Genomic DNA, 21,387 nt, shown 5'->3' with positions numbered 1-21,387 from the left:
ATGGAGAACACGAGAGTGATGGGGGAGGAGGTGGTGGTGATAGTTGGAGCTGGGCAGTCCGGGCTTGCGGCGGCGGCGTGCCTGACGGAGCTGTCGGTGCCGTGCGTCATCCTGGAGCGCGAAGATTGTATCGCCTCCCTCTGGCGCAACCGCTGCTACGACCGCGTCTCCCTCCACCTGCAGAAGCAGTTCTGCCAGCTGCCGCACGCGCCGCACCCGCCGGAGACGCCGATGTACATTCCCAAGCAGGACTTCATCCGGTACCTGGAAGACTACGCGGCGCGGTTCCGCCTCCGGATCAACCTGCAGCGCAAGGTGGAGTCGACGAAGTACGACGAGGAGGCGGGGAGGTGGCGGCTCGTAGCGACGAACGGCGAGGACGGGAGCATGGAGGAGTACGTGGCGAGGTACGTGGTGGTGGCGACCGGGGAGAATGACGAGATGGTGGTGCCGAAGATCCCGGGGCTGGAGGGGTTCAGCGGCCCGGTGGTGCACTCGAGCCTGTACCGCTCCGGTTCGGAGTACAAAGGCAAGTCGGTGCTGGTGGTTGGGTGCGGTAACTCCGGCATGGAGGTGGCGCTCGATCTGGCCGAGAATGGCGCCACCACTCACATCGTAGTAAGAAACAAGGTTTGTATCCACCAACCCATGCACGTATTCTTGACGCCTCATGCGTGCGTCAGCTGCAGCCAAAGCAGACGCCCAACGACTCATTTACCTCCGTGCAAGAATGCAACTTTCGATTCATGTTACAATGCTGATCTCAATTTGATCTAAAAACATGACTTGTTTGATGCAGTTCCACATTGTAACCAAAGAGATATGGGTAAAGGCCATGATTCTAAGCAGATTATTTCCATGTAAAGTGGTGGACACCGTCATTCTCCTACTATGCCATCTAGAGTTTGGCAGTCTGGCCAAGTATGGCATCCGCAGACCGGCAAAGGGACCGTTGTATCTCAAGGAGCACACCCCAGTGTATCCTGTCCTGGATTGTGGCACAGTGAAGAAGATAAAGTCTGGAGACATAAAGGTGTGTGGTTTTTTTTTTGTCTTTGCTGTATCTTACTTATCCACGTGAATCGACCAAACCCTAATCCCTCAACTGGATGCGTTACAGGTTTTACCTGCGATAAAGCACATCGAAGGAAACGACGTGACGTTCTCCGATGGAAGGACTCAGCACTTCGACGCCATCGTTCTCGCTACAGGCTACAGAAGCACAGTGAAGAGATGGCTCAAGGTAATTAATGTTCTTGCACTTCACACACATGAACACTGCATGCATGAGAGCATACATGTATATTATCATCTATTTACGAGGTGGGTGCAGGGTGATGACTCTCTTATCGACGAAACTGGAATGGCGAAGCAGACGCACCCCAACAACTGGAAAGGGCGGAATGGACTTTACTGTGCTGGGCTTGCAAGGAGAGGGATTTATGGGTCTGCAGAAGATGCATTAAAAATAGCTAATGATATTGGTGACGACTACAAGCATACACAATGAATAGGATCCATTCATCTATCAATAAGAAAGAATATGCATCTGTCAATAAGAAGATGGAGACGATGAATTAGAGTTTGAGAAAGAGTTCCTGGATTCCTCTTCTTCGAATGAACAAGAAACATTTAATGTCTGCAATGGTGCTTCCTTTATCATCAAGATGTTGACGTTTATCCTCCATATTCTGATTCGTCGCACGTTGGGTGTGGAGCTTTGGTTAGTACCTGAGTTGTTATCCAACCTTAAAAGGCACTTTGTGGGCACGAAGGTCCTCACAATGTGTCTGCCATGCACGCACACAAGGATGACATATATTATGCCAAGATAATAGGGGAATGTTTGACATGCACAGAGTACGGTGACAATAATGTGATGGATAATAATGCTTCGGAATTCTAAAATTTCCATTTTGAAATCCTAATGGTCCAATAACAGGTAAAAAATATATATTTTTTGGATTTTTCTTGAGAAACCCACCGAAGCATCCTACGTTTTTTTAGAATTTTTAAACAATATCTTTTTTTAATACCTGAAGCACTCTCTGCTTATCCTTTTTTTTTTAATGGACCGGTCTATAGGGTAAACTGGTCCAATTATAATATTTTTTATATTTATAATAAAGTATTTTCAGTACTATTAAAAAATTATAATATAGTATTGTGTCTTTATATTGTGTAATAGTATTTTTTTAGTATTATTAAAAGTATTATAATATTTTTATAAAATTTATATAAAAATATTATTTTATAATATTTTAATATTTTATTATAATTTTTTATATTATTAAAAATAATATAATATTATATTCATCCATTCATTTATGTATGAATCCAAGATGTAGTATGATAACATATCATGAGGGATCATGCTTCATGTATAATCTTCTTAGATTATGTCCATTGGTGGCTTCCTATTACGATGAGTCTGTAGCTTCTTTTATATGTTACACTTATAATGTGAACCACTTAGTATAATCATATATATTATATGATAATAATTATATTAATATCATTAATTTAATATAAAAAAAAAATATGAGAATACTAATAATCATTTTTAAATAAAAAATTTAAGTTTATCAAATCATAAATATATAAGACATAAATATCTAAGAGTTTTTAATCAATCAAAACCCTGGTTGAAATAGCTGAATTGGTTTAAACCAAATTCAATTTAATTAAAACCTAATGAACCAACATCAAATACTTATAGAACTAGTCTAGAATCACCTTAAACTAATTTAATTTAGATTTAATTAGTTTCAATTAGGTCTAATAAATTGATTAAGTTAGTTTGAAATCACCAACGAGCTCAAACCAAAGAGAAATTTGGATTATATTGTATGGTGCTAGTTTAGGCCAAACCAACTCACGTAAGCTTTGGGCGGGTCACATGCACTACACATGCTTGTCCAATATAGCATATTAGGTTAAGGTATAATGGATTAGATAGAGGGGCGATATGTGTAACACTAGTTACATAGTTAAGTTAATCTTTACCATTGAACTACATCATGCTTGGCTCGTGGGTCGGAGCATGCCTAGTCATATGGGTTGGACCATATCTAACCATATAGATTAGGTCATGTATGATCGATCACATGGGTTGGACTATGCTTGTCCACATGAGTTGGGTCATATTTATCCTTATGGGTTACTTTGTATCTAACTATATCGGTTACATCATACCTATGGGCTAAGTTATGCTTAACCACATAAGCTATATCATATTTGATCACATGGGTTAGGTTATTCCTTGCCACATGGGTTGGGTCATGTTTGACCACATAGATTGAGTCATATCTGACCACATGGCCAGGTCATGCTTAACCACATAGGTTAGATCACACTTGACTATATAAGCTAATTTATGTTTGATCATATTTGCTAGGTTGTATATAGCCACATGAACTAGTTTCATCGATCTAACTTAATTTAAATCAGATTCTAATTTGACCCTTCCCGAGAAACTATTTTAAATATTATTTTATTTTTTTAAAAAAATTATAAAATAATAGTTAATCTTAAATCCATTCTTTTCATGAATTAAATAATTTAAATTTATGATTCTAAATTTAAAAATTAATGAAATCATAAAAATTCATATATAATTCCTTGAAATATAAATATATCTAATTAAATGAAATAGAATTATTATTAAATTAACTAATTATTCTAATATAATAATTAAATAATTATAAAAAAATTAAAATTCAAATATTATTATGCATCACATAAATTATAATAATTTTAATTTAAATATTTTAAAATATAGATAAAAACTAATAAGAAAAGAATAGGATATCGTACTTTTCGAGAAATCCTTTCTCTAATCCTTCCCCCGAAAATGAGAGAGGGGAAGCCCATTTATATAAGAGAAAACAAGTTCTTTTTTTGAAGGGTAACAAATAATTTTATTTTTATTTTTATTTTTATTTTACTTTCACATAAAAAATAGAATTATAATATTTATTTCTTATGATTCGTACACAAAAATAAATTTTAATTATTTATTTTTCAAAAAACACAACATTCATTAGAAAATAAATAAATTAATAATTTAATTAATCGATAAAATTCTTAACTTATCCATACAATTAAGAAAATCTATTTGATCATTTCTTTAACCATACTACACAAATAAATAAATTAATAATTTAAATAAAGTAATATATTATTTATGATAATTAATTTATTTTTAGGGAAAAATTATCAATGATTACAAAAATATAGTTGGAAAATTTAAAAAATGAGAAATACTTTTTGGGAAAAAAGCCAAAAAGTTGAGCTTTTTCAGGAATTCGTTCAAAGATATATCAAATTTCTTGTCGTGATAAAAATGGCTTTGATATTTTTTGAATAAATAAAATTTCATATTGTTCATATTAATCTAATTAATCTAATCCATTGTCTTATCATTCCCCTTCACACCGTGGACCACTTGAAACGCTCCCATGTCTCCTTGCAATCTCACAACAACCATGTGATGGACGCGGGTCTGTTGCGTCACCCTTTGCTGTCAGTATCTTCTCCTGCTATTTCAATTCCCATCTCCGGCCATGACAACAAGAGCGGGAACCCGGAGGTGACCGCACTGGAGAGTGAGTGGACTCGACGGGCTCCACTCTCACGTGTGGACCGAAGCCAGCTCACAGCGCCAGACTGGCAACCTTAGCACTTTGACCGACGTTTTCTCCTACAATTACGACGCTGCAACTACGTTCGCCGTCTTCGGCAGAGACCATCTGGGCCCGTACGATCGAGAACGGACGGACCACGTGAATCCCGCCGCGGCCGACGGGGTGTCCCCGTTGAGCAAGACAACGGTTCCAATCGGGTGAACGGTTCCCGGACACGAGACCGCCTTCCGACTGCCGCTGATCACGTGCCACGTGGCAGTACCGGACTTCGAGTCCTATTAATTTCTAACCCACCCTTTTTATAGGTTACATAAAAAAGAAAATAAAAAGCAATTCTAGTTTAAAATATAAATTCTAAAATTTGAACCTGCTATTAATTTGCGCCAAAATTGTTAATAATAATAAGAAAAATAAAAAGAAAGGGATTAAAGAGGTTGTGTGTTTGTATCTCTCTGACCTCAATAGAATAATAATTACCATTATTAGATCGCCACCATCAAGAACAGGGGGAAGGGGAAGAAGAAGAAGAAGAAGAAGAGGAAGAGGAAGAGGACGAGGAGGAGCGACCAAATACTGTGGATCGCGGAAGTAGAGAAAGAGGGATCTCCAGGAGTAGGAATGGCGGAAGGAGAGAAGAGAGGAGGGGAGAGGGGAGAAGAGAGCGTGAAGCTGTTTGTGGGACAGGTACCTAAGCACATGACGGAGGAGGAGCTCATGAACCTGTTCAAGGAGGTGGCTCTCGTCGACGAAGTCAGCATCATCAAGGACAAAGTTACCAAGGCGTCCCGAGGTCCTTCCTCTGAGATCCATTCTTTGTTATTCTCACTATCCTTCGTTGTGGATTTCTGTGGGTTGCTAATGGTGTCAACCTGGAAGTTTTCGTTGTAGTTTCGGATTTGTTTGGTCAATTGTGTTTGATTTCGTTCGCAGGTTGCTGTTTCCTGTTCTGCCCGTCGCGGCAGGAGGCCGACAAGGCGGTCGCGGCGTGCCATAACAAGCGGACGCTCCCCGGTGTACGGCATTCCATCTGATTTCTTTCCCCTTTTGTTTCTGTCCTTAATACAGCTTAAATGTGTCGTGGATCTGCATTTCTTCTTTCTTTACCTATTGAGGAGGGGGGTGCTGACTTCGTAGAATTTCATCCCTCTGTTGTGTTTGTATGCATTCTGGGCTTTTTTCCTTCTTCCTTTTCGATATCTCATTCTCATATCATGTCGTGGATGTCCAAATTGTGTCATGATCTGCCGGTAGGATTTTTAACAGGGAATCACTGGCTACTTTTCTGGAGTTGGATTCTTGGAGTAGTTTAAGTTATACCACCAGAGAGGAATGGATTGTGCATTCACATTCATAGCATAGTGATTTGGCCATGCTCCAAAGAACACCGTTTTGAAAGTTTTGTTTTGAGTTCTTGAGTACATGGTAGGACTCTTTGCCGTTGGCATGAATGACGAATTTATGTATAAATCTAATGTTCCCCTTTCTTCACTTGACCAATAAATTGGGATTCATGAAATGTGCTTTGACAGCTATTTTATTGGAAACACTAACTGGGAAACTTGCACATACGATTAAGAAGCTACTGACAACAATTGATTTTAAGTTTGTGATGCTACAATTTTAAATTATATGACTAATATTTACAAATCTCTTGAAAACTGTATCATTTATGGGCTCACTGTTTAATTATATGTTCTGATGACTTATTTCGGAAGCTCTCTATTGTTCCTTTTTCATTGTGGTTGTGCTTCTGTCATGGGAATGATTAATTTTTTAGTCTCTTGTTTTACCATGAACTAAAGCATCACCTTTGAAAGATTGGTAGACAGAGACAGGACAGTCATCCAATTAGGTAGCAAAAATCATCAGAGCCAGGTGTCTCATCTGGGAATGTAGCTTAGCTTTATTATTGGAAAAGGGAGTTACAAGCTTATGTTGAAACTCAGAGGATTTGTATGTTGAAGAGCATCAGGTTATCGTTTTGAACCCCAGACTGAAAGCAATAATTTTCCTTTTAAATAACACATTACTCTATGTGTCTCTTAAGTTTTTTTGTACACCTTAATTAGAAAATAGCAGTTTCTTTCTTTGGTGATTAACCATTGGAGCATCTGTTAGATTGGTGTATTTATTAATATTTTTAAATGAACATATAAATAATTATTCACTCAACCAACATAATCTATTAGTTTCTATAAAGTAACATCTTCCTGCACACAGGATAATATTGATCTACTATCCTATTGCAAATGCATGCTGCTACCAAGTATAATATCTGAATCAATGTGATAATAGTTTATAAGTGCTTCAAAATTCTCAAGCGAAAAATGTTCTTTGAAAGTTCCCTGTGTTGCAAATGCATGTAATGAGATGATATGGACCATGTCCAGATATACTAGCATATTTGGTTCTAGACTTTAGGTTGTCATATAATAGCATATGAATGGACATTGGTAGAACCACTACTGTGCCATTATATCCAGAAGCAGACGATATACATGTGACTTAACAGCTTTGACCTATTCATACAGCACTGTGGGTTACTTTGTACTTTCGGTATGTCAAGATACTGAAATCTGAGATGTAGGTTGTTTAAATAGAGGTTGTCTTGTTCTTGGTTTGTAGATACATTTTCACTGCACTATTGTTCTTGGTTTCAGACAAGATTTTGCCTACTCTTTTCTAAATTGTATGATGAAGTATTGACGATGTGCAATTCCTCTATGATTGCTTACTACTTCTTGCTTCAGTTCATAACAAAATTTGGGGGCCTATTATTGCTATAGGTTTTCCGCAATCCTGATTGAAACATGCTTTGCTTTTGCATCTCAGGCTTCTAGTCCAATGCAAGTGAAGTATGCTGATGGTGAGCCGGAAAGGCTAGGTAAAAACACCAAAAAAATCATCTTCTAGTGATGTCAATTATTTAATTCTCTTTCCATCTTCCTTTTTTATCATTTATACTTTTCCATTTTAGATGTTAAATTGAAATTTTGCCTAAATTGTGTACTAGGATGTTGTAACTCTTTTTATGATTTATGGTTTGAAGTAATTGCTCTTCTCATCCAGAGCACAAGCTTTTCATTGGAATGCTTCCAAAGAACATATCTGATACTGAAGTTGCAGTGTTATTTTCAAAATATGGTACTATTAGGGACTTACTGATCTTGAGAGGTTCTCAACAAATAAGTAAAGGTACATTATGACCTTATAATGCTTAAATTAGTATATTATATTGCCTTCTTGCTTTCTCCATAAAGTGAATTTTACTTAAGACTTATTGGTCTCAATATTAGTATTAAATGTTGTTTTTCTTTTCCCTTAAATGTAGCAGGCTGTGCATTTTTGAAATATGAAACAAAAGAACAGGCTTTGACAGCCCTTGAAGCCTTAAATGGGAAACATAGGATGGAGGTTTGTGTTTGTTGAACTTCTGTGCTTCTTGAATATCTTTGTTACCTACCAATCCTTTTAATTGTACTTACGTTAACAAAATCAATGGCACCAAGGAGGACTGAGTAATCAATTGAACTATGTTATGTTTGAATGTATGATCAACTGAGGCTAAGATGGAAAGAATTATTTGACTTTGTTTTAATATGTCCAGAGGAGGACTATCTAAAACAGGTTGAGCAGGGAAATGATAGGAAGAAGCACTAGTGGGAACATGGGGTGCATTTATCCTGGTTAAGGCTTCTAGTAAGCTTCCATGTAATATATTGAGTCACTGAGAATGTTGAACTTTTTCTAAATTAACTGATGCATGTGAATCATAAGAGATTGTCAGGATAACATGATACCCTATTGTCTCAGGTACTTTTTGAAAAAAAAGTTGTTGATATGGGATTAACATGCAACGTTGTTCTATTTTAAGTTTGATAACCTTGTGAATCCTGATTTGATTGTATTCATCCCCTGTATGATGTAACAAATGTACTGACTAATGAATTCGGGAAGCTATTTTAGAGGCCTTACATCTTAACAAATATGCTAAGAAAAATATGACACAACTGTAAAAGCCAAGGTTATATAGAACAATTTCAAAGCTTAGGTACTGGTAATAGATCTCAATTTGATTTACTTATTAAAATTTAACTGCTGTGGCTATATAGCAAATGCAAGAAAAGTTGAAGTGGACATCATTTTCTGAAATTGTTATTAGCAGACATTTTGACACTATGTAAACCTGATTCTGCACTTGTTTTCAGAATATTATATGTTCTTTTTGTAGATCAACAGTCGAATAATTATCTCTACTAATTATACTGAAGCCTGATTTTTATAGAGGAAGAAACTTGTAGAAAATGTTATTTTCTTTGTGATATGAAAAGTTATGAGAAAATGTTATTCTCTTAGAGGGACATATATGTTGCTATGAGTTTCGTGCCCTAGTCTTGCAGATTGAATATACATTGGAATGTGGGTTCTATTTTCCTATTCTTCTTGCATAGTTATGAGTCTCATCACAATACAGGGTTCAAGTGTGCCTCTGGTTGTTAAGTGGGCTGACACAGAAAAGGAAAGGCAAGCTCGAAGGGCACAAAAAGCTCAATCTCAGGCATCTAATGTTTCTAATCCCAGTTCAATGCAGCAGCCATCAATATTTGGAGCATTACCAATGGGGTATATGTCTCCATATAATGGATATGGGTATCAGGTGATGCCCTTTTTCTAATTTTTTTATGCTTGATTATAATCTTCCCATTAGTAGAGCCCGAAAAACTTCGTTTGTCTTCTTAAATTTTTTCTTGTTATGATTATGATAATTTCTGCATAATGATTTTTTTATAACCTATGCGTTTATTCTTCTGAACAGCATAAACCTTGGAATAACTAATATTCAGGAGTTTATGGGTTTTTAGTTTTTACAATTAAAACTTTTCATATACTCAAGTAAACTGTTGAACTTGTAATAGGGGGAAGGAAGTCCAAAAGATCAAAGCAAGAGCAATAAGAATAAGTGTAAAGAACAAACTATGCAAGGGAAGAAAAAGCAACGTAAAGAACTGGATACGAAATTACTTAAAAAGATAGTCGGCAAATGGTTGCTTCAAATGAATGTGAAACCCTATTTGAGTAAGTTGGTGCACGTAGCTGATGAAGGCATGATCAAATCGTGTTGTTTTCGGATCTGAAGGCCTGTAGGTGGTGGAGCAATAATCTTTCTTAGATTAATCTACTGCGTCTCCTCTCTCTGGTCTTGGATCACTGAAGAAGGAGCACAAATGGGCTTTATGTGGTATGGTGCCGCTGTAGCTTGTTTATGCTCCTTGGAGTATCGTTCCAGAAGCTCTTGTTTGTTCTCCTGACTTTAAGTTAGAATAGAGGCAGACTGGAAACTCACTTAACTCATTTTAGCACTACGAAACTCATTGAATTTGGGATAGAACAATAGAAGTTTCTTGTTTGAATTGAATCTGGATATAGCGGATCGGCTGCATGCAATTATTAGAAATATAAATGAATCGGGTATAGAACCCAGCAGACAGAAGCTGTCAACACCCAATACTGGACTATAGTCTGAGGCAGCTCTTTAGAGTTTAGATCGAAGTTACTCGATGTTAGAATTTGTCTACTTAACCGCTCTATACGACAAGCTAGGCACACACAGGAATAATTGATGAATATCAAGAATTCAATCACAATTTAAATGGTCCACATTTTGTCAAACATATCCATTATTTTTCATTGGCCAAGACATAATGGCACATACCTTGATTTAAAAGGAAAGATAGGCTCCACAACTTGAACCTTTCAATTGAATTGGCACATCCTGTCTTCCAAGTTATCTTAATTATCTTAATTTTAGGATATGCTCCAAATAACAAGAATGACAAGCAGAGTAACAGGCCGATTCATCTAAAAAACTAATTAATGGCATGGTTTGTGATTTGACCAGTTATCTGAATAACTACAATCCCTTGTGTTTTTATAGATGTAATAATTTCTATAAGGTGTAGCTAAGAGAAATAAAAAGATTGCCCCAAGGTTTAAGGCAGCATTTTCTTTGCAGACACTAAGAATTTTAATGCTATCCAAATGTATGGATCATTGTGTATAAATATGAAAGAGGCACCCCAATGATGTCTACTTATAAAAAAGGTAGACATCTGATATTTATTTGAATAATCTTATGAAGTATAATAGAAACTTTCCTATATTTAATACTATAATTCCTAGATCACCTCAGGGAATTCTGAAGATTCCTTCTTCCCTGTTAGATTCTCACTGGAGGATGCTAAGGGTATAAATGAAGATTATAACAACAGAATCAAGAAAAGCAGTTTTATAATTGCTAAAGGTGCTCTAGGCTTGCATGCCATTGTGCTTTACAAACTCAAGTACATTGAATATGGTGGCCAGAAGCTAAATTGATTGTGAATGAACTGCAAGTTGATAGTGTCAAATTGCACTTCATATCATATCATATCATTGAAATCTAACTTTCCTTAGATGTTCCTGTAACTTCTCCTGCACCTAGTTGATGTTATTGTTCTTGGGATTAATATGTAAAACAACTGAATCTTTTGACATCCTTCATTTTCAAATTTCGCTACTCTTCTTTGACAAAGAAAATGAAGGAAACCATATCAACCTTGTCCAATAAGAGGAGCAGGCTGTTCACCATTTCACTACTCTTCTTTGACGAAGAAAATTAAGGAAACCACATCAACCGTGTCCAATGAGAGGAGCAGGCTGATCACTGGCTAGTCCTATTTTACGTTTTAGGTGTAAGATATGACTGGACATGAATCTTGTGTCATTTTTTTTCCAAGATTGCCACTATGCATTTTGGCGCGAGGACAAGCGATACTGACATATGAATACAATTGAAATGGCTATAGTAGTGTAACTGTAACACTCTTGTTTCAGCACTTGTTTCCAGAGTGAAAATGTTCCTCGACTTTTCTTTTATGTTTATCAGAATCGGTGGTCTGTGTGTCCCATATGTATTTTGCTTTATGGTTATTGTTTTTAAATTTATAAATAATTGATATGGCAGCCTTATGTTCTGATTCTCTTTTTTAGAGTACTTTGAATTGATAAAAGTCATCAATGTTACTGTTACTATGTCCTTGATTAACCAGAACATTTTTATTCTTGATTCTTGTGCAGCCACCTGGAACTTATGGACTTATGCAGTATCCTCTAGCTTCAATGCGAAATCAAGCTGCATTTCATAATATGATCCCATCAGTTAATCAAGGTAATGCAGTGCGTGGGATCAGTTCAGATGTTTCTCCATGCACAGGACCTAGAAATTTAAATACAACGCAACCCGGTGGCTTCATAGGTTCACCATATCCCATATTGTCAGGTCTTCAATATCCATTGGCATATCCAGCGGATAGTGGGCATTTGGGTGATTCTAATGGTTCAGGCCATCCTGTTAATATTAAAACCAACCCAGCAAAATCTTCAAGCCCTACCACAAATTCTGGAACTCAGATAGAAGGTTAATGTGCTTCTTAATCTTGTTTTGATTTTCCTATTTCCTCTATCTGTGTATATGTTGTTGTTGGTGCTTGGTAATCCTCGTAGCAGCGATCTTAATCTACCTCTAGTAATCATTTGTTTGTTGGTTCATTATTGATATAGGCCCTCCTGGAGCTAATTTATTTATATATCATATTCCACAAGAATATGGCGATCAAGAGCTCTCAAATGCCTTTCAGGGATTTGGCAGGGTTTTAAGTGCTAAAGTGTTTATAGACAAAGCAACTGGTGTTAGTAAATGCTTTGGTAAAACCATCTACTATCACTCTATACTTCTTGAACCAAATCTACCATATAATTAATTGGCCCCTTTGCATGCAGGTTTCATCAGTTATGACACGCCTGCAGCTGCCCAGGCTGCCATCAATGTGATGAATGGCTTCCAATTAGGTGGTAAGAAGTTGAAGGTACAACTTAAGAAAGAAAACAAAGTAAACCACATAAATGGTGAAATTCGTTTATGAGGAAGTAACATTTCCTACATCATGTAATCTCTGGCATATACCAAAGCTGTGGCCTTTGTTGTCTGTAATACAAATACAAGATGAATGCAAGATAATTGATTATTCTAATTTGCTCATTTTATCATGTTTTAGAAGTGAAAACTGGTAGCTTCTTTACCAGAATCATTCTTGAAACTGTAGAAATGGTGTATTCTACTTCATTCTTTTTGTAATTTATGTACCATGGGAGTTCCAATAGACAGTTAACAATTTAATTCATTCAGTTTGTTTCTATCAGAAATGAACAGTAGCTAGCTGGTGCATACTGGTCAAATTTGATTCATTATATAGAAACCTTATTATAATATATCTTTTATGATGGGCACATTTTCCATACAAGTATTTCCCTTCCTCTTTGTTCACTACACAGTTTAATATTTAAGATTCTTGTTGTCTATATGCTTCTTATGTCTCATTTTCTGGGAAAGTTGCTGAAGAATCTTCCACCACCATGATGGTTTATCTGCAAGAAACATCCTTATCTGCATACTTGTAAGGTTTTAGTGTATACAATGTGCTTCCTTCATGATATTGTTTCTTCCATGGTCTAGATCAGTTTGCAGCAAATATTAAGATACTATGTATTTGCAACCAATTTTTCTAATTTTTTTTCTCTGATCATATATCTTCATGATTTTATCATTACCATTTTGGTGGTTCATAGAAAGTGCTGTGTGATTTCATAGTGCATACTTTTATGTTTCTTTTGATGAATGGATGAAAAATTCTTCTTTCAGAAAGCTTTCACATGCATTGTTTTTGGTAGTTATTCGGCATTAATGAAGTTCTGCAGTTAAACAGAGATCTTCATGCGACTCCTGATTGTTCGTTTCCTCAGAATTTTTAAAGAACAACCAGGTAATGTTCATGTTTGTAGTGCTTAATAATTTGCAAATTTTTTTTCCAGTAACTAACTCATCTTAAAACAATGGTGCACAACATACTTTACATTAAATTATTGAATTATCTTCTCTTACTATTGTCTGCTAAAAACACATTGCCATTCTGTATCTTCTGGGGTTGAGCATGTATCTTTGAAGTAGGTATATGGTTCTGCTACTGTGCTACATTTTAGGAATCCTGTATTAGCCATCATGACATCCCTCCAATCAAATAGCTGATCTGACCATTTCTGAATTAGCCACATTGGAAAGTAAACAGAAATCTATGTACAAGTCCTTTTTTGTTAAACTCGTTATCAAATTAAAAAAATGGTTCTTGATATTTTGTTTTTAAGCACGTAAGAATCTTGATGACAACTGGGATTTCTCAAACACAGGTAATACCGTAAATTTACATAAGGATAACATAGTCTGCTTAGCAAAAAGAAAAGATGCGTCAGATAACCTCAAACCTTGATTGAGTTTAACTGCTTAACTGTTTAACTTATAATCAAGCATGCCTACTTGTATCTATCTTAAGATATAAATAAATATCATGTTTGTGATCAGCTCATCTAATCTTTTGTACCTTTGACTTGCACTCTGCTCTGGTGCAAAGGTTGTTATTTCTCCTTCTGGACTCGTTCTAGCTGCAGTAGAATTACAGAGGTTTGCTACTTGGTTTCATAGGCTTAAGTTGCAATGTGTAGGGAGATATTTCTACTTCTCACTTGACTAAGAAAATGGTACAGGGTTGAGAGAGATCATAAGATTTGCCTGCTAAATACATGTATCATTCTTCAGTTATCCCGTATAGCTGATCCATATTGGTGGGCTTTGATGATCTTTAGGATGATATATATAGTCTGGCTATAAAATGGTCAATCAATCACTTTTGGGCAAATATGTTTACTCAAGTTCTTTTTGCAGTGTATTTATTCTTGCCTATTAATATAGTTATGTAGGATACTTTAATTTTGCAACATACATTTAGTGGGCAACAAATCCTCAAAATTTATGATTATGACTATGAGTTCTTTGGTAGGTGTGATTATGCTTGGATGTTTGTTCAATTGATGATCTAGGACCAAGGAATAGAATATCATCATCATATTAGTAAATATCGATTAATATTTTCTAGTGTAATTAAGGATAGGTATCTGACCAAATGTGGTAGTTTTTTATGATATTACACAGTGTAAATCGATATAATAACTAATTTCCTTGTGGCAAGCTTGTCATAGATCAATTGTGATAAAACTTAAATGTTCATATTCTATTATACTCTCGTGATTTTTATACTTCAATCTTGCATATATTCTGCTGCATATACTTTCAACAACTATAGAAAGTTATAACGTTCTTATCATTTGATATTGGTTTAACCTAATTTAAGATTCATGCTTGTGAATCATAGTCTGATAAGATTCATCCTTCGTTTCTTCTTCCTTTGGATTCGTCGATGTCTGATATTTTTTATCAAGAAAATGTCTTATTGGTGGTTATTATCAAGTAAACATTGAGCTAATGCATTGTTTACTCATACAAGTATTTTTCTGTACTTTAGGACCAGAATAGTTTGAATGTATAGTCTTAGGAATCAATAAAATCATTAGGGACGAATATGTAATCATAGTTGGTAATATATCGAGATGGATCATATAGTAAAAACCTAAACACTCTTGCAGATTTAATATATAATTTATCAGTTTAATATTGAGAAGACAGAGATGACTTCACCTATTTAGAAAAAGTATGTGAAGGTCAGTAGCATTATGAACTGAAATGCTAAAAAAAAAATAGGAGACGGGTAGAAGTAAATTGTCATATGTGATGTTAAATAATAAATTCGAAAGGCCTTCCGTTCCGTTCTGCTGTTCTGTCCATCTCGTAAAGAGATCTAAATTATCATCCACGCATAAAGAATTAAGTTGGCAATGTAAAGACTTTTGTTCCTAAACACTTGTTCAGCTTCATCCAACTTCTTTATCATATAATACAATTCTCGAGGAAAGTGTATATTTTTGTGATGGCAGATGCAGTGCAAGGTGCTTTGCATATGGAAGTCATAAAATCTCACTCACACCGTTAATCAGATGGCCTTATGTTGAGGTATATCCTATTTAAAAAGTGCTTTCTATTTTATCATCATTCAGCAATACAGCAATGTGGTTGTCTATTTCATGCATACAGGGTGATATTGTCACAGATTGTTTGTTGACGTATCAATAAATTATCAAAGAATACTTCATGCGCAACCAAAGTAAGAAAATTATTATTTTATAATATTAATATTTTTAATATTATATTTAATAATTTTGCGACACACTTGTAGAAAAATTATATAGGTATACTTTACACAGAAAAAACTATGTTATCCTATAGCCAATGTAAACAACAAAAATTATACAAGAAAACTGAAGATATCACATAATTTTACATTTGGGAATATCAACTTATACAATCGATGAAAATTTGTATGATCATTGATTGTGACCTAAGTATTGACACCTCAAACACTTTCTAGGGCTCTTGTCATTGTGTTTTGATTCAATCCTTACCTTCTTTCTTCTGTCTGGTGATTTTATGCTTTTCAATGGTAAAATAATCTTATGGTAAGGTGTTTTAATGTAAAACTGGTTCCTTCTTGTTGAGAAGATAGTATTATTATAAATATTCTATAAAAAAGTAATCATCACAATAGTCATATAGATTGGACTTTAGAAACCCAATAGCCTATTGCATGAGAGCATGAAATACCAAATATATCAAAATATACTATTGATCATACCATTGGAAATTTGACAACATAAATGAAATCATTCGATAGCTTTCTTTCGTGTCATCTCAATCATAGTAAATTCATGTTTTCGGAACCATTTGTTAACATTGCAGACCCTGAAAAAAAATGTAATAGCCCACTTCTCTCTATCTAATTCTGAAATCCAACGATAAATTTTCATATGTTTTTCCATCAGTTTTTTCATATATTCATTAGACTTGAACTCAATAGACGATACGGTGGTAGTCCAAAAAAACTCTAGCAATCGTGATGTGACTCTAAAAATATTTCTTTCACTGCTACGAGATTTCAATCACTAACGATATTTAAAGAATTATAATGTGCACCAAAGTATTTTCTCAACTTAAAAAAAAAAAATTCCCTCGACTCTCCTCTCAATCTCTATTATTCCAAGTACGATAAAGAATAAGTTATTAGATTTATCAACAGCAGTCACCATCATCAATCCACTAGCATATTTTTTAGATGTGTTGCATTTATGCTGATAATTAGATGAATGTAATGAAAAAAACTGCACAAACATACACTAAATGCTCAAAATAATTTGACAAAAGCCATTAAACAAATAATTGTTACATAGTCATGAACTTTTAACTCACGTAGAAAAGACATTTAACTCATTATAAAGATCCATCAAAATTCCCCGGAACTTCATTCAATGCAATTTCATATTGTCACATATACTTTTCTATATGAAACTACCACTCTAAATCTCTTTTATATATTTGTGATGATCATCTTCAGTGTATAATATTCATTTGCAAAAACTTGTTCTTTAATTTCTTCAACTATAAACTTGCTAGAGTAAGAAAGAAGATCTCCATTTCCTCTAGATATATTATATTAATGTTTATTGATAAACTTTGTAATTCGACATATATCATCTCCATTAGCAACTATCATCCATTCATTAAGCTTGTAACTTCTACTTGAATTTTTATTTCAAAATTTTGTCTTATAATATATTCTTATAGAGCTCTCTTAAACTCTGACATATCTTTTGTTGAATTTCGGATTTTGATGATAAAATTAATTGATAAATTAATGATCTAATCTATATGTTGAGATAAGTGTTGGAGGATTAACTATGATAATGGATAAGACATAAAGTAGATATTGGGTCGGAGGCAAAGATCGGATGATATGTCGAAGATTCGAACGATGTGATGGAAGCTTGCTGAGAGTTCATTAGGAGCTCGTCGAGAGTTCGTCGGGAGTTCGCTAAAAGCTCGCCGAGAGTTCATCGGGAGTTCATTGAAAGTTCGTCAGGAGTTCGTCAAGAATTCGTCGAGTGTTCGCTAAGAATTCGTCAGGAGTTCACCAAAAGCTTACCGAGAGTTTACCGGAAGTTCATCGAGATTTCGCCAAAAGAACAATTGACATGCCAAACAAAGATTGTTTAGTAAATGCCTTAACTATAATAGTTAGAACTTAGATTAAGTTAGGATTGGGAGATAATCCAACTAACTCAATTAGAGGTCAATTGGGCCCAATTCAGGTTTGGGTTAGACCGATAGCCCAAACAGTAACTTAGAGCCACGTCAGGTAGTGGCACCACTGGAGCTAGCGGTGGAACTACTTGAGGCTTAGTCTCCTAGGTGGTCTAGGTAGTGGTACCGCTCAGACTAGGCGGTGATATCGCTAGAGTCTAGTCTCCGAGGCTCTATCAGGCGGTAGTACCGCCAGACTGAGCGATGGTACCACCTAGTGTCAGTTTGTCAAGCGATAGTACTACCAGACTAGGCGATGTACCACCCAATATCAATCTGTAGGCAGTGGTACCACCCAATAATGATGATGGTATCGCTAGTACTTCGAAAATTGGGGATAAGACACATTTGATACCTTTTGGCTCCAATTCTATAGCCATTAGGGCCTATAAATACCCCACTCCTTTCTGTATAAAGAAGTAATAAAAGAGAAACAAAGTGTGAAAAAATCTTTTTAAGTGTTGGGGTGTAAAAGTGTTGTAAAAGTGTTGTAAAAGTGCTAAGAGTCCTCCTCCTTCTTTAGCTTTATAATCATTCAAGAAGAGGTGTGAGGCTTGTAAGGATTGTCTCCTAAACCCGTGAAAAGGAGAAGGCATTGTAAGAAAGCGGTTGGTCTTCGCCTATTGAAGAAAAATCATTAGTGGACGTTGGTGACCTCGACGGAGGAGGAATCGGAAGTGGATGTATGTCACAACGACCGAACTATTATAAATCGGGTATGTTCTTTCCTTACTGCTTACTTTTATTATTTAGCTGCTCACTTCACTTTACATTTACTCTAAGTCATTACTTTCTGATACGGGCTTTGTCGAAACGATTTTATTGAACAAAATTTTTCAAATTGACGTAATCCCCCCCTCCTCCTCTTAGTATCGTATTGATCCTAACATCTTTAAATACCTATAATGAATAAAATACTTATGTGTCAAATATCACAAATAATTTTTTATATTAAATAATCATATGAATAGTCATAAATTTTTACTTGTGCAATATAGGTCATTGTTGATAAGTTTATCTGGATAGAGAGCTAAGGCATTAAGGTTGAAGTTATATTATTCTATAGCCCTATCGATACTCTATGAGGTTTTCTTACTATTCAATTATTATCTTCTTGACAATATCATGTGCATAAAATGTATTACGATTTATATCTTCTTTAAATTCTTCGACTATTCTCTGCTGAGCCTACTTTGCTTCGAATATCTCATAACATTCTTCGTTGTCATCCATTACAAATGTTTTGTTCAAATAAAAGTTATAAGTTTGTGGTTATGCACAGATGGATCATTCAAGTGCTAAGTTTGATGTTTGAAGTTGTGCATAGGTTGATCATTCAAGTTGGTGAGGTATTGGATGACTACTTCCCAAAATTATTTCTGATTCAAATATTGACAAAGGTGTTATTTCATTGAAAGTTCATTGAAAGTGTCCATCTTATATAGAAAACTAAATATTTTATTTGGAAGAGGATCATCTCTATCCTCTATCATAAGTAGCCTATATGTAAATGACATTCAAAATTAATAATATCAAACTACAAAGATGTATTCATTTAATAATATAACTTTTATTTTATTGTTGAAGCGAATGATTCGATAGTACACCAAATGATATGTAAATGCAACTTATTCTTCAACAACACTATGAAGGACGATGTCGTCGCTTCAACAATATTACGAATACTTCAATAATATAATAATAAGTCATATAGTGATTTAACGAGGCTCGATAATACTAAATAATGATAAGATGATCAATCGTTATTCATTGATGCTCTACAAAGACTTCATCAATATTGACGACGACTGACACCAGTAGGAAGGAGAATGTTGATGTTGGCAATCGATGAGGCTTAATCGACAACCACGATTAGGATGACCAACGAGAAGCTTAACAACGATGGCTAGGCTATAGCTCGATTGCATTATTGATCAACGCTCAACTGATAGCTTCGATAATGATTAACATCGGGAAGGAAGCTAACATACTCTTGGCGGGAAGGTGATGCTCACCTCCTGCCCCATTGACGACGACGATCGCAACCACCATAGCGACCTCCTATGATGGCGATGGGTAGTAAGCCAATAGCAACAGTAACACTACCAAGGCTTAATGGGATCCCATTCCTCTCATCTACAATGATGCTCACCAACTATCGCTTTAGACAATTAGAGCTCTTGATCATGCTATCCCTACTTTATATTAACGATGGTGACGAAGATGGAGATTGTGACGATGGCAACCACAACCAGCAAGAAGGTTGATATTAGTAACTTCTTTGACATTGTTATTGTATTGGTTGAATAGGGGTAGTGGGATGATTTATAAAAAAAAGGAAGGCAATCTAGGATCTAATAAGAACATATCAAATACCTACAGTTTTATGGAACAAATCGATTCAGTAAAAAAAAAAAAAAATAACAATCGACTATGAATAACGAACATTAATTGCATGTTTTTAATTTTATAGAGGATATTTTGATCATAGTTAAAAAAAAAAAGCGCCCCCCCCCCCCCCCCCCCTAAAAACCAAAGATGGGGTGCTATCCAGTAAAACTCTCATTATTAATTTTTTTTTTAATGTTATATATATATATATATATGTATATATATATATGTATATATATATATATGTATATATATATATATATGTATATATATATATATATGTATATATATATGTATATATGTATATATATATATATGTATATATATATATGTATATATATATATATGTATATATGTATATATATATATGTATATATGTATATATATATGTATATATATATATATGTATATATGTATATATATATATATTTATATAACCTAAGTTTTCTATTGGAACTTATAAAATTTTTATAAATTATAAAGAAATGCTTATCTTTCAGAGAATTTAACTTGAAATAAAGTGCACAATGTTTATAGAAAGCTTCATTTTTTTTTGTTGAGGATTTGATCTATTTTTCTACCATAATTCTTATTCTTCTAAAATTCGAATTTTCTCATGAAGCTCCTCCCCCATCTCGATTTCCCTATCGATTCGTCTATTTTGTTATCAATATCCTGAAGAGATAACTCATTATATGTATGAACACTAAAGAAGAATTTCTCGATTAAGTTCCTGTATTGCCTCTGATAGCTGTTGAGGGAAATCCTCTATTCTGTTGAGGAAAATCCTTCCTCTTAATCTTTATAAATAGGAGAGGGACAACTTAATGTATTTAAGCTAAAGTTTCTTTAATAAAACTTCTTCAATAATTCTTATTATTTTCTATTCTATTCTATTCTTTTTATCAGCCTCAACGTTCAAATTCCTGCCAAAATTATTAGATTTTGTGCCCTTTCATCATTTTGATTAATTTGCACATCGTCATCATTTTCTTATATGTATGAACTAATATTAGCATTTTTTTACCCTTTGATTTTATCAACTCCCTTCAATCTATTTGCATCTAAATGCCCACAAGTTCATCACACAAAAGTGAGATTAGAATGCCAAAACAAGCATGACATTATGGTGGAAATATTTCATATCTATACTCTTTTGATTATTATTGTTTTCAC

The 21,387-nt window shown here is 34.8% G+C and overlaps 2 protein-coding genes across 5 annotated transcripts; both read left to right on the top strand.

Annotated features, from left to right (window-relative positions):
• LOC135650063 (probable indole-3-pyruvate monooxygenase YUCCA5) lies at nt 1-1,510 on the top strand. Its single transcript, XM_065169164.1, has 4 exons — nt 1-630; nt 800-1,033; nt 1,121-1,243; nt 1,334-1,510. Exons 1-4 carry the CDS (start codon nt 1-3, stop codon nt 1,508-1,510), a joined length of 1,164 nt encoding a protein of 387 aa, XP_065025236.1.
• Nucleotides 1,511-5,127: 3,617 nt separating this feature from the next.
• On the top strand, nt 5,128-12,723 carry LOC103998243 (RNA-binding protein BRN1). 4 transcript variants are annotated; one of them, XM_009419666.3, is made up of 10 exons: nt 5,128-5,436; nt 5,577-5,659; nt 7,479-7,530; nt 7,716-7,841; nt 7,978-8,060; nt 9,121-9,303; nt 11,763-11,853; nt 11,965-12,102; nt 12,246-12,389; nt 12,465-12,723. In XM_009419666.3, exons 1-10 carry the CDS (start codon nt 5,265-5,267, stop codon nt 12,605-12,607), a joined length of 1,215 nt encoding a protein of 404 aa, XP_009417941.2. In that variant the 5' UTR covers nt 5,128-5,264; the 3' UTR covers nt 12,608-12,723. The 4 variants fall into 4 exon arrangements, with proteins under 4 accessions (XP_009417941.2, XP_009417940.2, XP_009417939.2 ...); XM_009419665.3 differs by having other exon boundaries at nt 7,981-8,060; nt 11,763-12,102; XM_009419664.3 differs by having other exon boundaries at nt 11,763-12,102.
• The last annotated feature ends 8,664 nt before the right edge of the window (nt 12,724-21,387 follow it).

This window comes from Musa acuminata, chromosome BXJ3-9 (genome assembly GCF_036884655.1).
Source record: "Musa acuminata AAA Group cultivar baxijiao chromosome BXJ3-9, Cavendish_Baxijiao_AAA, whole genome shotgun sequence".
In the NCBI taxonomy this organism is placed as follows: Eukaryota; Viridiplantae; Streptophyta; class Magnoliopsida; order Zingiberales; family Musaceae; genus Musa; species Musa acuminata.
Note: the sequence above shows the minus strand (reverse complement) of the source record. Positions and strands in the feature narration are given on the sequence as shown.

Coding starts and splice junctions, on each gene's coding strand:
- LOC135650063 (XM_065169164.1), top strand. CDS start 1: ATGGAGAACACGAGAGTGATGGGGGAGGAGGTGGTGGTGATAGTTGGA. Junction 1,034..1,120: donor TAAAGTCTGGAGACATAAAG/GTGTGTGGTTTT, acceptor GATGCGTTACAG/GTTTTACCTGCGATAAAGCA. Junction 1,244..1,333: donor CAGTGAAGAGATGGCTCAAG/GTAATTAATGTT, acceptor AGGTGGGTGCAG/GGTGATGACTCTCTTATCGA.
- LOC103998243 (XM_009419664.3), top strand. CDS start 5,265: ATGGCGGAAGGAGAGAAGAGAGGAGGGGAGAGGGGAGAAGAGAGCGTG. Junction 5,437..5,576: donor AGTTACCAAGGCGTCCCGAG/GTCCTTCCTCTG, acceptor TTTCGTTCGCAG/GTTGCTGTTTCCTGTTCTGC. Junction 12,103..12,245: donor TTCTGGAACTCAGATAGAAG/GTTAATGTGCTT, acceptor TTATTGATATAG/GCCCTCCTGGAGCTAATTTA.